The sequence below is a fragment of the Saccopteryx leptura genome, chromosome 3 (assembly GCF_036850995.1).
Source record: "Saccopteryx leptura isolate mSacLep1 chromosome 3, mSacLep1_pri_phased_curated, whole genome shotgun sequence".
Classification (NCBI taxonomy): Eukaryota; Metazoa; Chordata; class Mammalia; order Chiroptera; family Emballonuridae; genus Saccopteryx; species Saccopteryx leptura.
In genome coordinates this window covers 1,045,020-1,064,492 of record NC_089505.1, presented here as the reverse complement: position 1 = coordinate 1,064,492, position 19,473 = coordinate 1,045,020, and the positions used below count along the sequence as shown (strand labels likewise).

The window sequence follows — 19,473 nt, the reverse complement described above, 5'->3', positions numbered from 1 at the left end:
GGGCATATTGAGCAGTGCATAATCTTTTAGGTTTGAAAATGATTTTATTCTTGTAAGAAACATCTTGTATCTTCTAGTTTGCATTGTTGTTTATGGTTCGTGGGATAGTAGTAATGAATATAGGTGAAGGTTTTGTACAGAAGAAGAAACATACAATACTTGATTTTTTGGTCTATCTTTATATTATTCCTTGTGATTAAGTTACTTGCAACTACAGTTCATAAATAACATGATCTTATTCTTAATTCCCCTTGGCTTGTAAGCATGCTTCCTAAACAATTTTCCTCTAAGATTTTGTTAGTGGATTTCAAAACCTTTAAATGGAAAAAATTGCAACTAGTGATACTAAACAATCTGCCTGACCTGTGGTGCGCAGTGGATAAAGTGTGGACCTGGAAATGCTGAGGTCACCAGTTCAAAACCCTGGGTTGCCTGGTCAAGGCACATATGGGAGTTGATGCTTCCAGCTCTTCCCCCCCTTCTCTCTCTCTCTCTGTCTCTGTCTCTCCCTCTCCTCTCTAAAATGAATAAATAAAAACTAAAAAAAAAAAAAAAAACAAAACAAAAAAACCAAGTTTGAGGAATGAATGTGCCTGATACTGATATCATAGTAACATGTGCTGGTGTCCCTTTGTGGTGGAGGTCCCCTCGCCTCCACACCCTGCTGCTCCTCCACTGGGTACTGCTTTCAGAGTGACCCTTCCGCCCTCCTTAGAACTTACTGGGAATCGTCTCAGCAGTCCGGTAGTTTCCAGGACCCTTCCCAATAGTTTTTGCAGCAAAAGGTGAGTTTTGTTATATTATTTACAATTTTAGTTTAAAACAAGCCTAACCTGTGGTGGTGCAGTGGATAAAGTGTCTACCTGGAATGCTGAGGGTCGCCAGTTTAAAACCCTGGGCTTGCCCGGTCGAGGCGCATACGAGAAGCAACTACTATGAGCTGATGCCTCCTGTCCTCCGCCATCCCTTTCTTACTGTCCTCTCTCTAAAATCAATAAATAAAATCTTTAAAAAAAAGTTTAGATTAAGACAAGAGACCATGTAAACATATATAAAAGATTTATCTTAATGTCAGAACTACCCCTAGGCAGTTGCGTCCTCTTTATTGAGTAAACGTGTGATCGTGGAGTCATTTCAGATTTATAGAAGACTTGCAGAGATAGCACGGAGCTTCGCGGTCTCTGCCTCCAGCTTCCTCTCACACTGAAGTCTTTCTTACGTAGCCGTTCCAGTGGTCAGAGTCAACATAGTGACATTGGTACAAAGTACGGTTAACTGTAGATATTGATTGGATTTGTTTTCCCACCAATGTCCCTTTTTCTCTTCCACGATCTCATCGAGGACGCCGTTCTGCCTTTGGTCGACCTGTCTTCCCTCTCTCCTCTGACCGTGAGGGTTTCTGTCTCTTCCTGTTTTTCACAGACCTGGGTGGCTTACAGAATGTCCTTGAATCTAGTTTTGTGTGTTGTTTTCTCATGGCTAGACTGGGGTGATGGGCCTGGGCTTGAGTGCCACAGAGCTGAAGTGCCCCATGACATTATATTATTATTGGTGATACTAACCTGGTCACTTGGTTAAGGTGGTGTCTGCCGGGTCCCTCCCCAAGTGACCCTTTCCATGTTCTGTTCTTTGGAAGTGAGTCCCTCAGTACAACCCACTCTTAAGGGGGGATGGGCATTAGTGTCCACGTCCAGAAATGAGGATGGCTACATGTATTACTTGGAATTCTGTGCGGAAGAGTTGCCTCCTCGTTCCCGTTGATTTAGTATGAACTCCTAGTTTTTACTTTGCATTATAATTCAATACTATTGTTATTTATTTGGTTGCTCAGATTGTTTCTGCATTAGCCACTGGCATTCCTTCAGTTGACTTCTGTGTCCTGTAGACAAGCCCCCATCTTTCTGTGGATGGTTTTCCCTTTTGTTTGCTTTGGAGCACTTTTATTTTGTGACACCAGCTTCTGTTTTCTCTGTTCCGGTCCTGAAATCAGCTGTTTCTCTGAGGAGCTCTGCTTGCTTTATTGGAGAATGGTATTTAGAAGTGAAGAGTGGGGCATTGGATGTGTTTGTAACTACTGAGCTGTCGTTGCTTGTAGGGCCTCTCAGGGATAGAATCAGAAGATGGAGGTGTGACTTCTGTCCCGTGCATGCGCACAGATCTGTATTAACTCTGTGTGTGTGTCTGTGCGCGCGTGCGTATATGTGTTAAAAATAAGCATGAGTGCATCCTGGTGCCCCTGGCTCTAACCCAGTGCTACAAGTTTCTGGCCTTCCTCCTTTGCTGTGAGTAAGTTACTTCTACAGTGAGAGCCCAAGTCCCAATTCTGCAGCTTATTTACATATTTGTGCAACCCGAGTATACATGTAAAGTAGTTGCAGAATTGCTCAGCAGTACCCATGAGTAGTAAACTTACCAACTAGAGGACAGTGTATACTTTCATTCTCTTTGTTTTGAGCCTTACAGAACAGTTTACTGAAGTTAGCTGGTTGTACCTTTCTTCTTACCCGCTTCAGTGAGGATGCGTCATACCTTTGTAATGTAGTTGTAGTCACTGGTCTCCATCTGCGTCCTGTCCTGGGATGTCCCAGTGTCCCAGTTGCTTTTAAATTTGCATACTGTCAAGTATGTACTTTGCATTGTCAAATCTTGTCAGTTATGTGCATTTAAAATGTTAAATACTCATAAGATATTTGAGCCATAAATTCTGATATGGTTACTTGGTGCTCCTTCCTTTTTGGTTTGCCTTATGAAATTTATATACTTTCAGAAGAAAAGATAAATTCATATTTTAATGTAATATACAGAAAAAATTAGCTGTCTGACTTTGCATATATGCCATGTATATTCCTTTAAGTTCTAGGAGGATGTTTGGTAATTCTCTTAATTACTTTCTTTTGAATGAGAAATGACTACGTAATTATTATAGGTTCAGTGGCCAGTGATGGACCCTTTGTCTTTGGGTCTAACAATAACGATGCTAACTTTTTCTGTAAGCACAAGAAACCCTGAAGAGGTTGTCCTTTACATGCAGGTGGACAGCGCATGCGGAAATTAGGATGTGCGTCTGTAATAGCAGCAGCTGCCACCATGTGAGTCTTACCATGAGCCAGACACAACAACCGAGTGCGGTGGCGTTTTTATTTCTGTGTTTTGCAGATATGGACAGTAGATGACTTGGCCCAAATCACAGGAGCTGTAGATTGTTTTAAAGTTATGTGGCTAGATAGAAATCTCTGCCTGTTATGGGAAACTAAAGTGTGTGTTAATTTAAATGCCAAAATATGTATTGAACATAAAAGAATGTGATTGGGGAGACTAGCTGTGTTCCCTGAATGACAGGGAGCATAAATACAAGTGACATTTTATTAGTTGGTGACTTTTTAAGTTGAAGAATCGTTGAGATTTTCAAATTCTGACGGCTTCAGTTTTCTCAAGAAAAGAAGGCAAGGTCTTTGAATATGCTGGTCGCGTGATGTTGCCAGGGTTGAAGAACACTGAGAAGGCTCCAAGCCCCATGTCTTACGGGGCAAAGGTGCAGTGAATGAGCAGCACCGGAAAAAATGGGCAAAAGAATTTGTTGGTTTTTATGTTTATGTAAGTGGCTACCTGGTGTTCTTGACTTTTAATAATTTCCTGGTTTTCTTAGTTGAGAGGTAGTTGTGAATAATACTGTATATAACCTTAAAAGTAAGTGTCCTGATCATTTTATTAAAAAATATATGATAAAAAAGATGAACTTGATTCTATTTCTACTTTACTTTTTTGACAAAAATACTACAATTTGGGTTTAGTTCTTTTACGGTTTTCTAATACTTTTAGAACTTTCTGGGTTTATGTTGAAATGTTTAATTCTTCTCAAGATTGTTTTTGCTGTAAAATTACAATATTTGTAGGTTTGTCCGCAAATGACAGAGAATAACAGTTTGTCACTGCAGCCTCGTGTGTGCTCTTTTAACCTCTGACCAATGTCACCCAGTTTTCAGAAGTCCCGGATCCCATGTGGGGCTCGGACTACGTGCAGCTGTCCCAGTCGCCGCCGTCCCCCGAGCAGAGGTGCAGCAGCGTGGCCTGGGAGGAGCTCAGGGCCATGGACCTGCCCTCGTTCGAGCCCGCCTTCCTGGTCCTCTGCCGGGTCCTCCTCAACGTCATCCACGAGTGCCTGAAGCTGCGGCTGGAGCAGAGGCCCGCCGGGGAGCCCTCCCTCCTGAGCATCAAGCAGGTCCGTCCCGGAGGCTTCTCAAGCCACCCAGCGATGATTCTGTTGTTCTGTAGGCTCGTCATGTTTATTTTGAGTACTTTTCCCCCCTACATGTTGCAGATAGTGAAAAATGAGTGTATGTTCCTGTTTTCGGGCTGCTCCTTTGGGGTAATGGAGCTGTTCTTTCCCTGCAGTCCTCACAGGGAAGATTGTGGGTCAGCCTTTCTGTTGCTCACTTCCTTGTGACGCTGTGATGATGACACGACCCTCAGTATGCTGTCAGTGTCAGTCTTTACGGAGAACTTAAGTTCTTGACATGTATTTTTTTCATTCTCTTTTAGCTCCACATAAACAGATGTCTCTAGCCTGCAGAGGAGAGGTGTGAGGACTTGTTCTTGCGTAGGCAGTCATGTGGTGTGAACAGCACAGCTTCTGCTGCCGCAGGTCCTGGTTGGGATGGGACTTTGTGCTAGCAGCAGCTGTACAGCAGAGCGAGTGCTGATGCTTTATGATACTGCCAGGTGCCATTCACCGTGTAAAATAAACATGTTTAGATTGTGAAGAATAAAAGTTAGGTTGTTTTGAAAACTGTAGGTCCACCCCTTAGAGACTGAAGGGTGAGAGCTCCTTGGCTCTGCGTGACCGGGCATAGCATGGGGGGAGTGCAGGCTGGAGGACGGATGTGGGACAGGGACTGGGACAGGAGGACAGGACCAGGCAGAGCACGGGGGGAGTGCAGGCTGGAGGACGGGCGTGGGACAGGGACAGGGACAGGAGGACAGGACCGGGCAGAGCACGGGGGGAGTGCAGGCTGGAGGATGGGCGTGGGACAGGGACAGGGACAGGAGGACAGGACCGGGCAGAGCACGGGGGGAGTGCAGGCTGGAGGACGGGCGTGGGACAGGGACAGGGACAGGAGGACAGGACCGGGCAGAGCACGGGGGGAGTGCAGGCTGGAGGACAGGTGTGGGACAGGGACAGGAGGACACGACCGGGCTGGAGGATGGGCATGGGACAGGGACAGGAGGACTTGGGTTTGTGAGGAGTCGGTGACCGGTGGAGGTGAAAGTGATGCCTGCACCTGCTTGTCAGCCCTGCAGTTCCCACCTGGCTCCAACCACAGCTCTGCCCCCGCATCCTTTGCGCCTTCTCAGCTCCTCAGGTCTAGTCGTCGTCCATGCTCGTCATGTGTCCTCTGTGTCGAGGGGGTCATTTAGGAAGTTTTGGGTAAAATCTTGCTTCCCTTTCCCACAAAACAAATACTTCAGGAATATAACCTGGTGAAACAAGATGGGGTTTACTTTTTGCTATGGGTCTATTGTAAGGATTAAAGAGTAATTTTTGTCACAACATTTTTAAAATGAAAGAAATGACTTAGATTAATGTAGCATTACTGGAGTAAATCTAAAATAGAAATTTTGGCTTTATTGCAGTTTGAAGAGTCAGTTTTAAGTTCATAAGTGACATCTTTCAAATAGAAATTTGCCAATATAATCTGAATAGAACACTTGTTTGTTTTTTTTAAGAGAGACAGAGCGAGAGGAGAGGAGAGAGATGAGAAGCATCAACGTATCAACTTGTAGCTCTGTCACTTTAGTTGTTCATTGATTGCTTCTCATATGTGCCTTGACCAGGGGGCTCAAATGGAGCCAGTGACCCCTTGCTCAAGCCAGCAACCTTGGGCTTTAAGCCAGCGACCTTTGTGCTCAAGCCAGCAACTGTGGGATCATGTCTGTGATCCCATGTTCAAGCCGGCGACCTTGGGGTCTTGAATCTGGGACCTCAGTGTCCCAGGTCAGCACTCTCTCCACTGCATCACCACTGGTCAGTCAGTGGAACACTTTTTTTTTTTTTTTTTTTTTGTATTTTTCTGAAGCTGGAAACAGGGAGAGATAGTCAGACAGACTCCTGCATGCGCCCAACCGGGATCCACCCGGCACACCCACCAGGGGGCGACGCTCTGCCCACCAGGGGGCGATACTCTGCCCCTCCGGGGCGTCGCTCTGTTGCGACCAGAGCCACTCTAGCGCCTGGGGCAGAGGCCACAGAGCCATCCTCAGTGCCCGGGCCATCTTTGCTCCAATGGAGCCTTGGCTGCGGGAGGGGAAGAGAGATACAGAGAGGAAGGAGAGGGGAGGGGTGGAGAAGCAGATGGGCGCTTCTCCTGTGTGCCCTGGCCGGGAATCCAACCCGGGACTTCTGCACGCCAGGCCGACGCTCTACCACTGAGCCAACCGGCCAGGGCTGGAACACTTTTTAATAGACTTAACTGTAGCCTTTTCTTATTGTAGTAATTATTTTTCAAACATTTTAAAGGGAAACTTTTATTTGTAAAAGCAATTCTTGTTTATTTTAAAAAATTTGAAAAGTACAAAAAAATGATTAAAAAATGAAAGTTATGTAATTATCCTGCCACTGAGAGATAACCACTGTAGCTTTTTGGGGAATTTCCATTCATTTATTTTCCTCTACAAACATTTTAAAATGTATACATACAAGTTTAAAAATAATCTGTATGTATGTGAGTACCCATCAATATTTTTCAAAACGATATTAAGTTGGTGCAGTATTGCTCTGCTATACAGTGCATCATAATTTAATACTGTTTTGAATAATATTTTGATAAATATATTTGTTTATATATTTAGTCTGCTTCTCTGAGGATTTGAGTATCAAACGGAAAGGAGGATCAGTAGCCATATGTTTTTGGATTCTAGAAGTTGTACCAGTGGCAGCACTGAGGTTCCTTGTGTGTCTCCACTAATCCACGTTGGAGCCGTGTCACCGCGGCCTCGGGCCCGTGGTCCTTGTGGCTCGGGGCCTTGCGGGCGTGTCTGGCATCTCGCTGACGGGAGGGCCGCCACGCGCCTCTCCTTCCCGCCTGCCCTCCTCTGTAGCGTTACCTCTGGGCCTGCATATCGGGGCACGCTTGTCCTGTTGTGTCCTTGTCCCTTTTGATTTCCATTGATTTTACCAGATTAACCGTAGGTTTGTTTGTGTGAAACAAACACTGTTCAAGGGTTTTGATGGAAAAGGCTACAAATCACAGTAGGTAAACTCCACTGAATTACTACAAAGGCCACCTTCCTCTGTGCAAGTCCATTTGAATCTTCATTATGATTGAAAGTGACCAGTTTCATGAGATTTTTCTTTTGTACACCTTGTCTAGTAATGTAAACTAGTAGAAAAATGTCCTTTTTCCTAGGGAATTGGTTTTCTGTGCAGATTAATTTGTAGGAGGGTCTACTTCAGTGGCTCAGGTCTAGCCCTGTGACATTTTCTCTGCGTTCCTGCTCTAATACTGAGTCCTTTATTTTCACACTTTGTTTTTATTCGGTTGAGACTACTAAGATACTCGTGTAAGGGTCTGAGGAACACGAGTTTTTCAGGGGCGGGGTTCTGTTCTTCCGAGTTTCCTGAGGCCGTAAGCGGGAACTGGGGAACGCGATGCAGGGCTGGGTCAGAGGTGCGCCCTGACCGTCTCGCCCCTGTCCCCGCAGCTGGTGCGCGAGTGCAAGGAGGTGCTGAAGGGCGGCCTCCTGATGAAGCAGTACTACCAGTTCATGCTGCACGGTGTCCGGGGCGGCCTGGAGACGGCCGGCTGCAACATCGACGCCTTCGAGGAGGACCTGCAGGAGATGCTCATGGTGAGGCGCTGGCTCGCGGCGTGCGCCGATGTGTCACAGTCTGTCTCGTAGCTTATCTCGTGTGCTGTTTGCTTGTGGGTCTGTACCAGAATGCCCCGAAATAAAGTCACAGTCTGTCCTGCTGTAGCGAGCCGCTGTCGTCAGCCGTGTCAGTAGCGCCAGGGGTGCACAGGGACCTTGCCCACCTGGGCTACGGTAAGGACCCTGCAGAGCTCAGTCTGAGCAGTGGGGCGAGCTGGCTGCACCCTGAGCAGTGAGTGTTGGGGTGCAGTCTGCTGCCCTGTGAGCAAGCCCTAGACGTGGGCGCCAGCGTGCACCGGGCACTTCAGGGGTCTTACGGCGGTGAGGAGGCGGAAACTTACAGACGCGGGGAGGCACCTGAGGACCCGCGCTGTTCGAGCATCGCAGTTGATGGGATTCAGCGGAGCAGACTTGCTTGCATTTCTTTCCAGAAAGAGCTCCCAGACCTCTCCCGTGCGTTGCACACATCCGTGCTTTCTAACCTCGGGACTTCTGCTTTGGTATTCTTCCCGCTCCACGCATCCCTTCTCCTTATCTGCCCATCTAAGACTTCCTTTCAAGTTTCACTTTTTTCTAGAAAGCTTATTTGATGGTTTTAACCTCTAGTGTGCTGTTGCTACCTCTGACCTCTCAGCAGTTATAATTAGAACTGCACTACGTAATATAAATACTTGGTGGAGTGGCAGCTCTCTGATCTCGGGTTCCCCTAATTAGACTGAAAGCTTTGCAGGCCCCGGGCTGTGCGTGCAGTTCGTTGTCTTCCATAAGGTCTGGTGGGTGTTAATGTGCAGTAAATACACGCTAGAGTCAGAGGGAAGAGATAGCTGTTACTTAACGTGGCAGGTTGGCGAACTTCATTAAACCACACGGGTGGGTATATCGGTTTGGAATGCCTGTGTCCTTGCTTGACACCTCCCTGACCTGCCTCTGGGTGGCTCGGCACGTCCAGACCCCACCCCACCTAGGCCGGAAGGAAAGAGGGGGGCAGAGGGGAAAGGGTGCTCACCACATGTCCAGGACAGCGAGCGCCTCCAGCTGCCCTGCCTAGTGGCCGTCCCCACGTCTGCTGACCAGACTCGATGCACAGCCTCTTACCTGTCACGGAGGCTGCACACTCCTACAGCGTGTCAGCGTCTCACGGAAGAAGTCAAAGGAGACAGCGACTGGGAAGGGGACTTACCACACCTGCCCTATTTCCTAGTTGTTTGGGGAAGACAGAAAAGACCAGAATGTCTAAAATGTGACTGTGTTTTAAATGACTGTGTGTTTATGTCAAAGAACTCTTTATTATCATTGAAAACTTATGGTACAAAACAACAAGCAAACTAATTTTCCTGTCTCTATGGGTGACCAAACCAGAGGTCTAAAAGGAGAAAATTACTTTGCTTCCCAACTGCCTTTGGTGGTTGAACGGGGACCCTCGGCCACCTCTCCTCGTGCCATCAGCAAGGCCGCCTGCCTGCCAGGCTGTGCCGTTTCCGAGCCCTGGTGTACCTGCGAGGGGTCTGAGCCTGGCTCAGGGAGTCACCGAAGTCCGCAGCGAGGTAGGGCTAGCAGTGCCTAGGGTTTCGTTTGAGCTTAGCTACTGGTTATCTGTAAGGAGTAATCTTCCTTAGTTTCTCCATCATTTCACAGATGAAGAACTAACGATTATCAGTGCTCCTATAATTGTGCCCCAAAGTGAGCCAGGTGGGTAAGAGCAGGGGCAGGGTTTGAGATCTGGGGGAGCCCAAAGTCAGTGTTTTTTTAGGAGGAAGGAGAGAGGGGCCTTCGAACAGGCAGGCAGACTGTGTTTACCTTCTCTTAAAACTCACCAAACACAGCAGAGGAACGAAGAGTGAAGAAAAGCATTTTATGTTAGGTTAAGGAAGAAACTGACCACAATATTCATCCTCTCCCCCAAAAAGGGGATTACAATTGTTCGCTTGAAAATTTAGACTAAAGTGAGGGTGACTACACCCCACTTTAGATGTTGGGAGGGCACCCAGTGATTGATTAGAGTTGTGATGTGTAGGGTTGAGAACAGTCAGGAGGGAAGCAGGGGTCCTGCGAGGTCCTGTTGTAGGTGGTGTGTCTGCAAGGCAGTGGGAGCGTGGGTAGGGACACTTCTGTCGTCTGCAGCTCACCCTGGTGGCAGGAAGACTGCCCTGTGAGAGCCAGATTGAAGCAGCGATGGGCAAGTTATGGCGCAGGGCCGGTGTGGCTCAGAGGTCCACTGTGTGCCCTCAGCCTCTGACTGGAGAACTGCGGAGGGCGTGGCTCTGAGGGGCGGACGGGTGAGCGTGCGTGGGAGGCAGCAAACCACGCCGCCCGAGACCACCTGGGCTCATTTCCCGGGCCGGCCTTAGGGATAGCCCAGACGATAAACAGTGTATGCTGTAGGAACGTGTGGTAGACAGACGTGAGGACCCCCGGAAACACGAGAATGGGAATACGGCAGTGCCGAACGAGGTGTGAGACGTGAAGAAGACTCAGCAGGAGCTCAGACACACGCAGTGGGCGCTCCTCCAGAGCAGCCGCCCGGCTTTCCTCTCGCCACGCACGCGCTTATTACTGACCTTCTCAGCACTTCAAAAACGTGTTTTTCGCCGATCTGACAAAAGAGTAGATACAATTTTGATTCATTCACACTGGACAGCTATCGTGTTGGCTGTTGGCATCTCTGCTCCAGAGGGATAAGGGCAATCAGGAGCACAAGAGGCTGTTTTCCGCCCTGCACACCGCTGAGTGTTGCCTTTTGGGTGTCCGCTGCGCGCCAGGCGGGCGTCTGACAGGTACTGCGGTGGTGAGCATGCACTCCCTTCTGGGGCTTAAGAACGTGGGAGAGTGGCTGTTAAACAGTCACCCCAGTGAGCCTAACAGTGCAGCGGGAGAGCGCAACCCCGGAGAGGCTGGGCCTTTTGTGGCTCCAGCGTCTTGTCATCGGAGGTCAGGGGCAGGCCAGGAAGGCTTCTCGGAGGTGGGGCACTCAAAGTGGGTATGTGTATTACAGTCCAGTTTAAGTGAGAAGTTGAACACTTACACAAGTTAATACTGTATTTTGTAGTTTATGTAGTAGGTTATTTTCGCAAGTATGTACACTAGAAGGAGACATACTAAATTCATGATTGTTGCCCCTGGGGATGGAGGGAAGAGATAGAAGTAGAGAAACAAAGGAGAAACTAACTTTGTGACCTAGTATTTCTTACTGAAAAATAATCTTAACATTTGTTCACTCTGACTGATATTTGTTAGAATCTTTTTAAGTGAAGAGAGAGAGACTGAGACCGAGAGAAGCATTTTGTGACAGAGAAGGCAGCCTCTTGGGAGTGGAGGTCCCCGGGAGCATTGAGCGGGTTCAGTGGGATAGCTGGCGCTTTACACCTTAAAGGGGCAGGCTTCTTCTCTGGTGGTGTTTGTAAGTCAGACTGTGAAGAGTGTGGTTTGAAGGTAGCAGTGGGGACTGCCAGGCTGCTGACTTCTGTCTGTAGGAAGACAGTGGCCCCTCAAAGGCTGTGACAGAGCAGTGCCGTCCTCGGCATGCGGCAGCTTCCCAGGAAGCCGAGGGGGCACAGGAGCCCTCCAGGAAGCGAAGGGGGCTTCGGGCCTGTGTCTGCTCCTTTTCCTTGTTCATTTGGGTAAGATGGGGGCAGACCGTCCATGCTGGCTGCACGCACAGCTGGATGCGGCGTGGACCTGGACTGGAGGTTGGTGTCACCCAGCATGGACAGGAGGACCTGGAAGCATCCAGAGATACAAGGGGAGACAGGAGTCTTGAAATGAAAAAAGACTTGAGATTTGCCTACTGACAGTTGTTACTGGTCTCAGAAAACACCCTCTGCAATGAACTTAAGACCGACCTTGATGGAAACACTGAAATCCTAGGCTAGAGGAAGAATCCTGTAAATGTCTCAGCAGAGACAGAGAGTCTCCCTCAGGGTGTAGGGAGAGTAGTGGCAGTCGGGTGACGCTGGCATCAGATTTCTTCACACTGACCCAGCGTACAAGAGTGCGGTCACGTCCCAGCAGTGCCGAGGGAGAGAACGTGGCACTGAGGTGCTCCAGGTGGTCAGCTCGTGCTCCCAGTGAGAGAAGCGGACGGTGCTGCTGGGGGTGCAGCGCTTGTGGACCCGTCCTGAGGAAAACTACGTACCTGGTGGTGACGCCCTACTAGGCAACAGGCACATCAAAATAAGAATGTAGGAACGCGAAGGCTGTGACAGGACTTGTGGGGACATAAGCCCCACTTCAGAACTTGGGGTTATTTTGGTTCTAGTCATAATTAAATGTCATACACCTTTGAAAAGTATATCGCACAAATCTGGAAGTCGGGAAGCGATGGTCAGAGGTATGCTCATTTCCTCTCTACACAGAAGCTGCTGTCTACAGTTAGGATAATCAAGGATCCCAGCCTTGTAAAGAAGTAACGTTTGTGCCTGACCAGGCGGTGGTGCAGTGGATAGAGCGTCGGACTGGGATGCGGAGGACCCAGGTTCGAGACCGAGGTCACCAGCTTGAGTGCGGGCTCATCTGGTTTGAGCAGAGCTCACCAGCTTGGACCCAAGGTCGCTGGCTCGTGCAAGGGGTTACTCGGTTTGCTGTAGGTCGGCGGTCAAGGCACATATGAGAAAGCAATCAATGAACAACTAATGTGTTGCAACAAAAACTGATGATTGATGCTTCTCATCTCTCTCTGTTCCTGTCTGTCTGTCCCTGTCTATCCCTCTCTCTGACTCTGTCTCTGTAAAAAAAAAAAAAAGTAACTTTTGCAGTGTACTGATGAAATTTCCGGTTGCTAATGTTCATTTTTTAAAATTTGATGGTGCTTTTCTATACATTGTGAACAGTTTAGTTGTTTTCTCATTAATTTGAAGGGATTGTGAATGATGTGCTAAGTTGCCAAGGAGTTAGGTTACACAGTTGAAGGAAACCCCTCGCTCAGCAGCCCTCCCACCTCGCTCTCCGATTGTGGCTTTCGTGTGAACAGATGCGAGCACCGAGACTCTCTGAAGGCCTTTCTCAGATATCTCCCTTTACATTTTTTGTATTTTAAGGTATATTTTGATTACATGAGAAGCTGGATCCAAATGCTACAGCAGTTACCTCAAGCATCCCACAGTTTAAAAAATCTGCTGGAAGAAGAGTGGAATTTCACCAAAGAAATAACCCATTACATCCGGGGAGGCGAGGCCCAGGCTGGAACCCTGTTCTGGTAGGAACCCGGTGCTCCTGGGGGCACGGTCCATCCCTCCTCCTGCTCCCAGTCCGCCCCTCAGCTGTCTCTTGTGTGTTTGATGCTGAGTTCCGAGAAGATGCCGGTCGTGTGTGTCTGAGTGTGCCCTCTCCCAAGTCTGTCGTCTGGAGCGGGGTTCTCAACCAGGTGTTTGCCCCCCTCCCCCAGGGACGTTGGGCAGTTTCTAGAAGCAGCTTTGAGTTTAACAACTGGGGGCTGCTACTGAGCTCTAGTGGGCAGAGGCCAGCGACTCGCTGAGCTCTGCGCAGTGCCCGGGACAGCCTCGGAACAGGAAGTCACGCACTCGGAATGTCAGTTTTGCAGCACAGGAATCCTGCTCAGTGCGTCCTCTTGCACGCACGACATGGAGCGGCTCTCGGGCCTCAGAAGGGTCGACAGGGTCTGGGGACCTGTGCGCATCAGTCCTCGGGACCGAGGGAGGGCGCATGTCCACCGACCCTGCTTTGGGAACGGAGCGGGATGACAGTCTCTCTGTAAACGGCCTGTGGGCGGAGTGAGCTCACTGGTCCGTCTGTTCTGGAAAATGAATGTATGTTCTGGAGTTCAAGCACCTGGTGTTGGATTGGGGTGTATCTCTGGACTGCTGGGGCCACTCCTCTGCCCCCTGACGGGACCAGTGCTCCCCTCGGCTGACTGCTGCTGTCTGGGGTGCTGCCTGCCCCCAGTGCCCCATCTGCCATTTTATTTTCTCTGCCTCCTTTTCTGAGGGCTTTCATACCCAGTTCACGTTCCTGCCCTGCCTGTGCATTCTTTAGAACCCAGCTTCACCCGACCAGTCTTCTAACTTCCAAGTCCTTGTTCTCGGCCCCACTGTCTTCTGTCCCTGCTCAGTGTCTCAGGATCTTGTAGGCATGTGTCTGCCTTCACCACCGTGTTTGTGTGTTTGTTATTATTAAGTCTTCTTTCTCTTTATTTTGAGTGAACAGTGAGGTCACTGTCTCAGGCCTTCCAGTCCCTCGGCTGGGACCCACTCGAGCTGCACGCATTGCTCTCCTATTGGTTTCCCGTAGTCAGATTCCTAAAAATCCACTCATTGCCGTTTTCATTAGCTCTTCCTCTCAAATACTCCATGATTCTCTGCTTCGCCTACCATTCCTTTTGTGTGCGTTCTGTGTCCAGGCTGCTAGGCTTGGTTGCGGGAATTTCTAACGAGGTTACTGTTAGGTCTCATGGCAGTTCATGTTCTGTGATCTCACCCCCGCCTGTCTTCCCATCGTTCTTTCTCTGGTCCGTGAACCTGTCAGCGCGGCTCCCGGGCTCCCGGGCTCCCGTCCACATGCGCGTCCTGAGCCGCAGCCCTGCCCAGATTTGGGAGCTGCCCTGTACTGTTTTCTTGTCATGGTGTCTGTGTCAGCACAGCGTTCTGCTTCGTGGGCTGTTTCCCAGGTCCAGTGGACTGAGCCCCGACTTTGTCCACCTCTCACACACTGCCTGGTCCACCTGGTCGCCCCAGGAGAGAGCCTGTGTCTGACCTTAGCTCGCCACTCCAGGCTCCCAGCTTCCGGGGCTGATGTTTGTACGTGCCTGGGTGCCGTTGCTCCCTAGTCCCCAAGTCTGCCCGTCCCCAGGGCTTAGGCTCAGCACCAGAGCCAGAGCCATCGTATTAAAATGTCCACCCGTGCATCTCCTCTACTCTCAGCATGCCAGCTGCTCCCTTCCCACTTGGTCAACGTGAGAGAGGCCTGTGCGGGGCTCACGAGGCCTGGACAAGCCCCTTTCATCACCGCTTTGTCCTCGTGCTGTGGTCCAGGCAGAATCACGGGGGTTTCCTTCCTGCTTCCCGGGCTCCACCCACTCCACGCTCCCCCCTCCCAGTGCTGTGCCCGCCCCACGCCCCGTGCTGGCCCCATGCCCCACGCTCCCCACCAAGTGCCATTCACGCCTCACACTCCCCACCCAGCACCGCGCATGCTCCACGCCCCCCCCCCCCGTCCCAGCACTGTGCCCGCCCCAAGATCCCCACCCAGCACTGCGCATGCTCCACGCTCCATGCCCCACGCTCCCCACCCAGCACCACGCACGCTCCACGTTCCCCCCTCCCAGCACTGTGCCCGCCCCACGCCCTCTGCTTCCCCCCCCAGCGCCGCACACGCCCCACACTCCCCACCCAGCACCGCGCACGCTTCACGCTCCATGCTCCGCCCCAGCGCTGTGCACACTCCAGGCCCCCACGCTCCCCACCCAGCACCGTGCACGCTTCACGCTCCACGCTCCGCCCCAGCGCCGCGCACACTCCACGCCCCCACGCTCCCCAGCCAGCACCACGCATGCTTCACGCTCCATCTCCCCACCCAGCACCGGGCACGCTCCACGCTCCGTGCTCCCCACCCAGCACCGCGCATGCTCCATGCTCCCACGCTCCCCACCCAGCACCACGCACACTCCACGCTCCGTGCTCCCCACCCAGCACCGCGCATGCTCTATGCTCCCACGCTCCCCACCCAGCACCGCGCATGCTCCATGCTCCCACGCTCCCCACCCAGCACCGGGCACGCTCCACGCCCCCATGCTCCCCACTCAGCACCGCGCACGTTCCACGCCCCACGCTCCCCACCCAGCACCACGCACGCTCCACGCTCCCCCCTCCCAGCACAGTGCCCCCCCCCCAGTGCTGCGCACACTTCACGCTCCTCCCCACCCAAACTGTACCCACAGCTGGGACTGCTCTCCCCAGCTGTGTCCATGGCGCACGTCTCTCCGCCCAGTATGTCCTCGTGCAGGCGTCACCTTCAGAGTCAGAGTGGGACGTCTGTCTGCGGGTACTCCTCAGCTCTCCTGCTGTGCTTCTCTATGTAACACATTGACGTCTAAAGTACTGTGTTGGCATTTTCCCCGTCAGTAGACGGATTTTATCTGTTCACTGCTGGAAGCGCAGAGCGGTTGCTCAGTATTTGTTGAATAAACCCATCTTGGACAGCCTTGTCCACTGTGTCTTACACATTTTCTCATCAGGTCACTTTCCCACTCGGTTATTCTGACAGCCCTCCCTCTGCCTTCCAGATGTAGGTCAGACGATGCGTGTGACATCCAGGGCCTTCCACTGCGTGGCTCGTGCACTTGCCCGCCCCACGCCCCTACCCGACCGCCTTCAGGCTGGACAGTGTGTCCACAGCCGTGCCTCTTGCCCACCTCATGCCCCTACCCGACCTCCTTCAGGCTGGACAGTGTGTCCACACCGTGCCTCTTGCCCTCCCCACGCCCCTACCCGACCGCCTTCAGGCTGGACAGTGTGTCCACAGCCGTGCCTCTTGCCCACCTCATGCCCCTACCCGACCTCCTTCAGGCTGGACAGTGTGTCCACACCGTGCCTCTTGCCCTCCCCATGCCCCTACCCGACCTCCTTCAGGCTGGACAGTGTGTCCACACCGTGCCTCTTGCCCTCCCCACGCCCCTACCCGACTGCCTTCAGGCTGGACAGTGTGTCAGCAGCCGTGCCTCTTGCCCACCCCACGCCCCTACCCGACCGCCTTCAGGCTGGACAGTGTGTCCACACCGTGCCTCTTGCCCTCCCCACGCCCCTACCCGACTGCCTTCAGGCTGGACAGTGTGTCCGCAGCCGTGCCTCTTGCCCAAACATCTTCGTGCCATTTGGTCACGTTTCCTGTTCTTTCTGGACGTCCCTCCGCCCAGTCCATCCTGGCAGCGCCCCCTCCCGCTGTTCTGCTCATGGTCACCGCTCTGCCCACAGGGCCCGCTGAGCCCTCGCCTTCCGCGGGGCCTGGTCTTTCTCCTCTCAGCCCCTTCCGCTGACCGTGGGCCGCAGGCGGACCTGCTGTCTTCTGCTGGAGTGGAGCCTCTTCCCTTGGACATGAGCCGTTCAGCTGCTGTTGAACTTTTACCACACTCTGCTTTATTTATATGCTCACGTTTGCATTTTAACCCCAACGTTTACATTTCATACCCAGCGAGAGCAATCTGCTGTAGAGAGTATTTCATGATTATGACCAGGAAAAGCTAATGGTGAGGGAAATTTTTAAAAACAATTGCATTTAAGGAATTCACTGTGTTGTCTCATGTTATCATTTATTTTATTAAACTTTTAAATAACCTTGTCATAGATGCACATTAAGGCCAGGTTGTGTCATCGAGCACTTGTGTAAGATGAAATGACATTTGTGTACTAATGACGCAGCCGCGAGGAGCATAACTTGAGAGCTTTACGGTTTGTAATGAAAACTGATGTGAGAGCCAGGGGGACGCGGCCGGACTCGGGTTCGGGTTCCACTTCTCACACCGGTCATGACTGGATATTTAAGATGCTCACTCATTCTTTTTTAAACTGTGGAAACAATAGCTGAACCCTGTAGTTCCTCATTCACGAGTTGAGTGAGCGAGGGTGGCTTCTCTGGTTTACTCCGTTCCTCTGTCTTCCAGTGACATCGCGGGGATGCTGCTCAAGTCCACGGGCGGCTTCCTGGAGGTGGGCCTGCAGGAGAGCTGCGCCGAGTTCTGGACCAGCGCCGACGACAGCAGCGCCTCGGACGAGATACGGTGGGCGGGGCCCCTCCTTCCTCCCGTCCCTACTTCCTGGTGGCCAGCCAGGAGTCGGCTGTCCTCAGCCCGAACTGGGTCACACTGCGACCTTGGGGCGGAGACCCAAAGGGATGTATTTCTGTATTGTCTTTCCAGATGATCTCGTAGCCATGGTTTTGTGTGCGATTTCTTTGCAGGCGAATTTATTGAGCTCGATAAAAATACTTGGGCAGATGGTTTCGTTTGGCTAACATGAGCAGAGTAGGATTCGTCCACATGTTCTGGAATGGAGACAGAGACTGACAGGAGGGAGAGAGATGAGCATTGACTTGTAGTTGTGTCACTTTAGTTCACTGACTGCTTCTCATATGTGCCTTGATGGGGGGGGGGCTCAAGCCAGCAACCTTACAGTCATTTTGATGATCCTGTGCTTAAGCCGGGGACCTCAGGGTTTCGAACCTGGGACCTGAGGTCCCAGGTCGATACTGTCCACTGCACCACCACGTGGTTAGGCTGGACTGTCTTTAATTAAGTAATTATTTCCCTGGTCCATTAGTATTTTCAGTTGACATTTGCTACATTTTTATTGTTCTTATGCTTAGCTTATCCTTTCTGTTTAAGCTGAAGTGCGTGAAATGGTGGCGTACTCATTTAGCTTCTTATCGCTGTTCTTATGGCATCTGTATCAGTCATATAGTCATTTTGTGGCCAGTTGTCAGCCGTGTCATGTGATTCAACCTCACACAATGTCTAGACTTCCCTGGAGCTAACATGTTTTGTCTCACCATCCACAATTTGATGAGAAAGACATTTGGGTTTTAGAACACCTGGGATGTCTTTCTGCCACAGATAAAGCAGTTACCAAATAGATTCCCCCCTCGAAAAATACTGAGTGGCTGAGAGATGGAATGAATGAGTTTGTAGAAGGTCTCGCAGTTTTGAGAGCTAATATGGAGGATTAAAATAAAAATAGGAATTCGAGAACTAAGACGGTAAACCAGCGACAGGACCGGCTCTTTTTTTTTTTTTTTTTTGTATTTTTCTGAAGCTGGAAACGGTGAGAGACAGACAGACTCCCGCATGCGCCCGACCGGGATCCACCCAGCACGCCCACCAGGGGCAACGTTCTGCCCACCAGGGGGTGATGCTCTGCCCCTCCGGGGCGTCACTCTGCCGCGACCAGAGCCACTCTAGCGCCTGGGGCAGAGGCCAAGGAGCCATCCCCAGCGCCCGGGCCATCTTTGCTCCAATGGAGCCTTGGCTGCGGGAGGGGAAGAGACAGACAGAGAGGAAGGGGGGGGGTGGAGAAGCAAATGGGCGCTTCTCCTGTGCCCTGGCCGGAAATGGAACCCGGGTCCCCCCGCATGCCAGGCTGACGCTCTACCACTGAGCCAACCGGCCAGGGCCAGGACCGGCTCTTTTGATGTTTTGTGTTCACGTGCCATGGGGGCTGGCTCGTCCTGGCCCCGATAGCCGACGGGGACAGAAGGGTTGCTCTCTTCCAAGTCCTCATGCAGGGCTGGCCGACTGGCAGCCTGGAGTCAGCTGTGGGGCGAGTCTGTGCCCCGCGGTCATTGGGCAGCACAGTGTGTGACGATCCTTTAGGCAGGGCCTGGTCGGTAAACAATTCTCCCACCTCTGGATGTATGCCTTTAGTTAGACTGTGAGCTGGGAGTCAAGACCTTATTTCAAACTCCAGGAAATTCTAGTGGTGAGACCTGCTATATGAAGGTGATTAAGGGCACCTTATTTGAAGAACACAATGCTTTCTGGGAAACTTGGGGTGGGGGTTGCGTCTGAATATTTCAGATACGTTTCCGTGGATAAGCCGTCAGTCTTTGTTACGTGCTCTGGGATCTGCTTGTCTGTGTGGCTGTGTTTTTCCACTCGCACGACAGGCT

General features: G+C 51.1%; 1 protein-coding gene across 6 annotated transcripts in view; it reads left to right on the top strand.

Moving 5' to 3' along the window:
- Positions 1-19,473, top strand: part of MAP3K4 (mitogen-activated protein kinase kinase kinase 4) — a 94,210-nt gene that overhangs the window by 42,818 nt on the left and 31,919 nt on the right. For all 6 annotated transcript variants that reach the window (XM_066372765.1, XM_066372762.1, XM_066372764.1 and 3 more), the window contains exons 4-7: positions 3,977-4,219; positions 7,699-7,845; positions 12,900-13,057; positions 17,474-17,590. In XM_066372765.1, the coding sequence (XP_066228862.1) occupies positions 3,977-4,219; positions 7,699-7,845; positions 12,900-13,057; positions 17,474-17,590 (665 nt within the window). The remainder of the gene's footprint in view (positions 1-3,976; positions 4,220-7,698; positions 7,846-12,899; positions 13,058-17,473; positions 17,591-19,473) is intronic.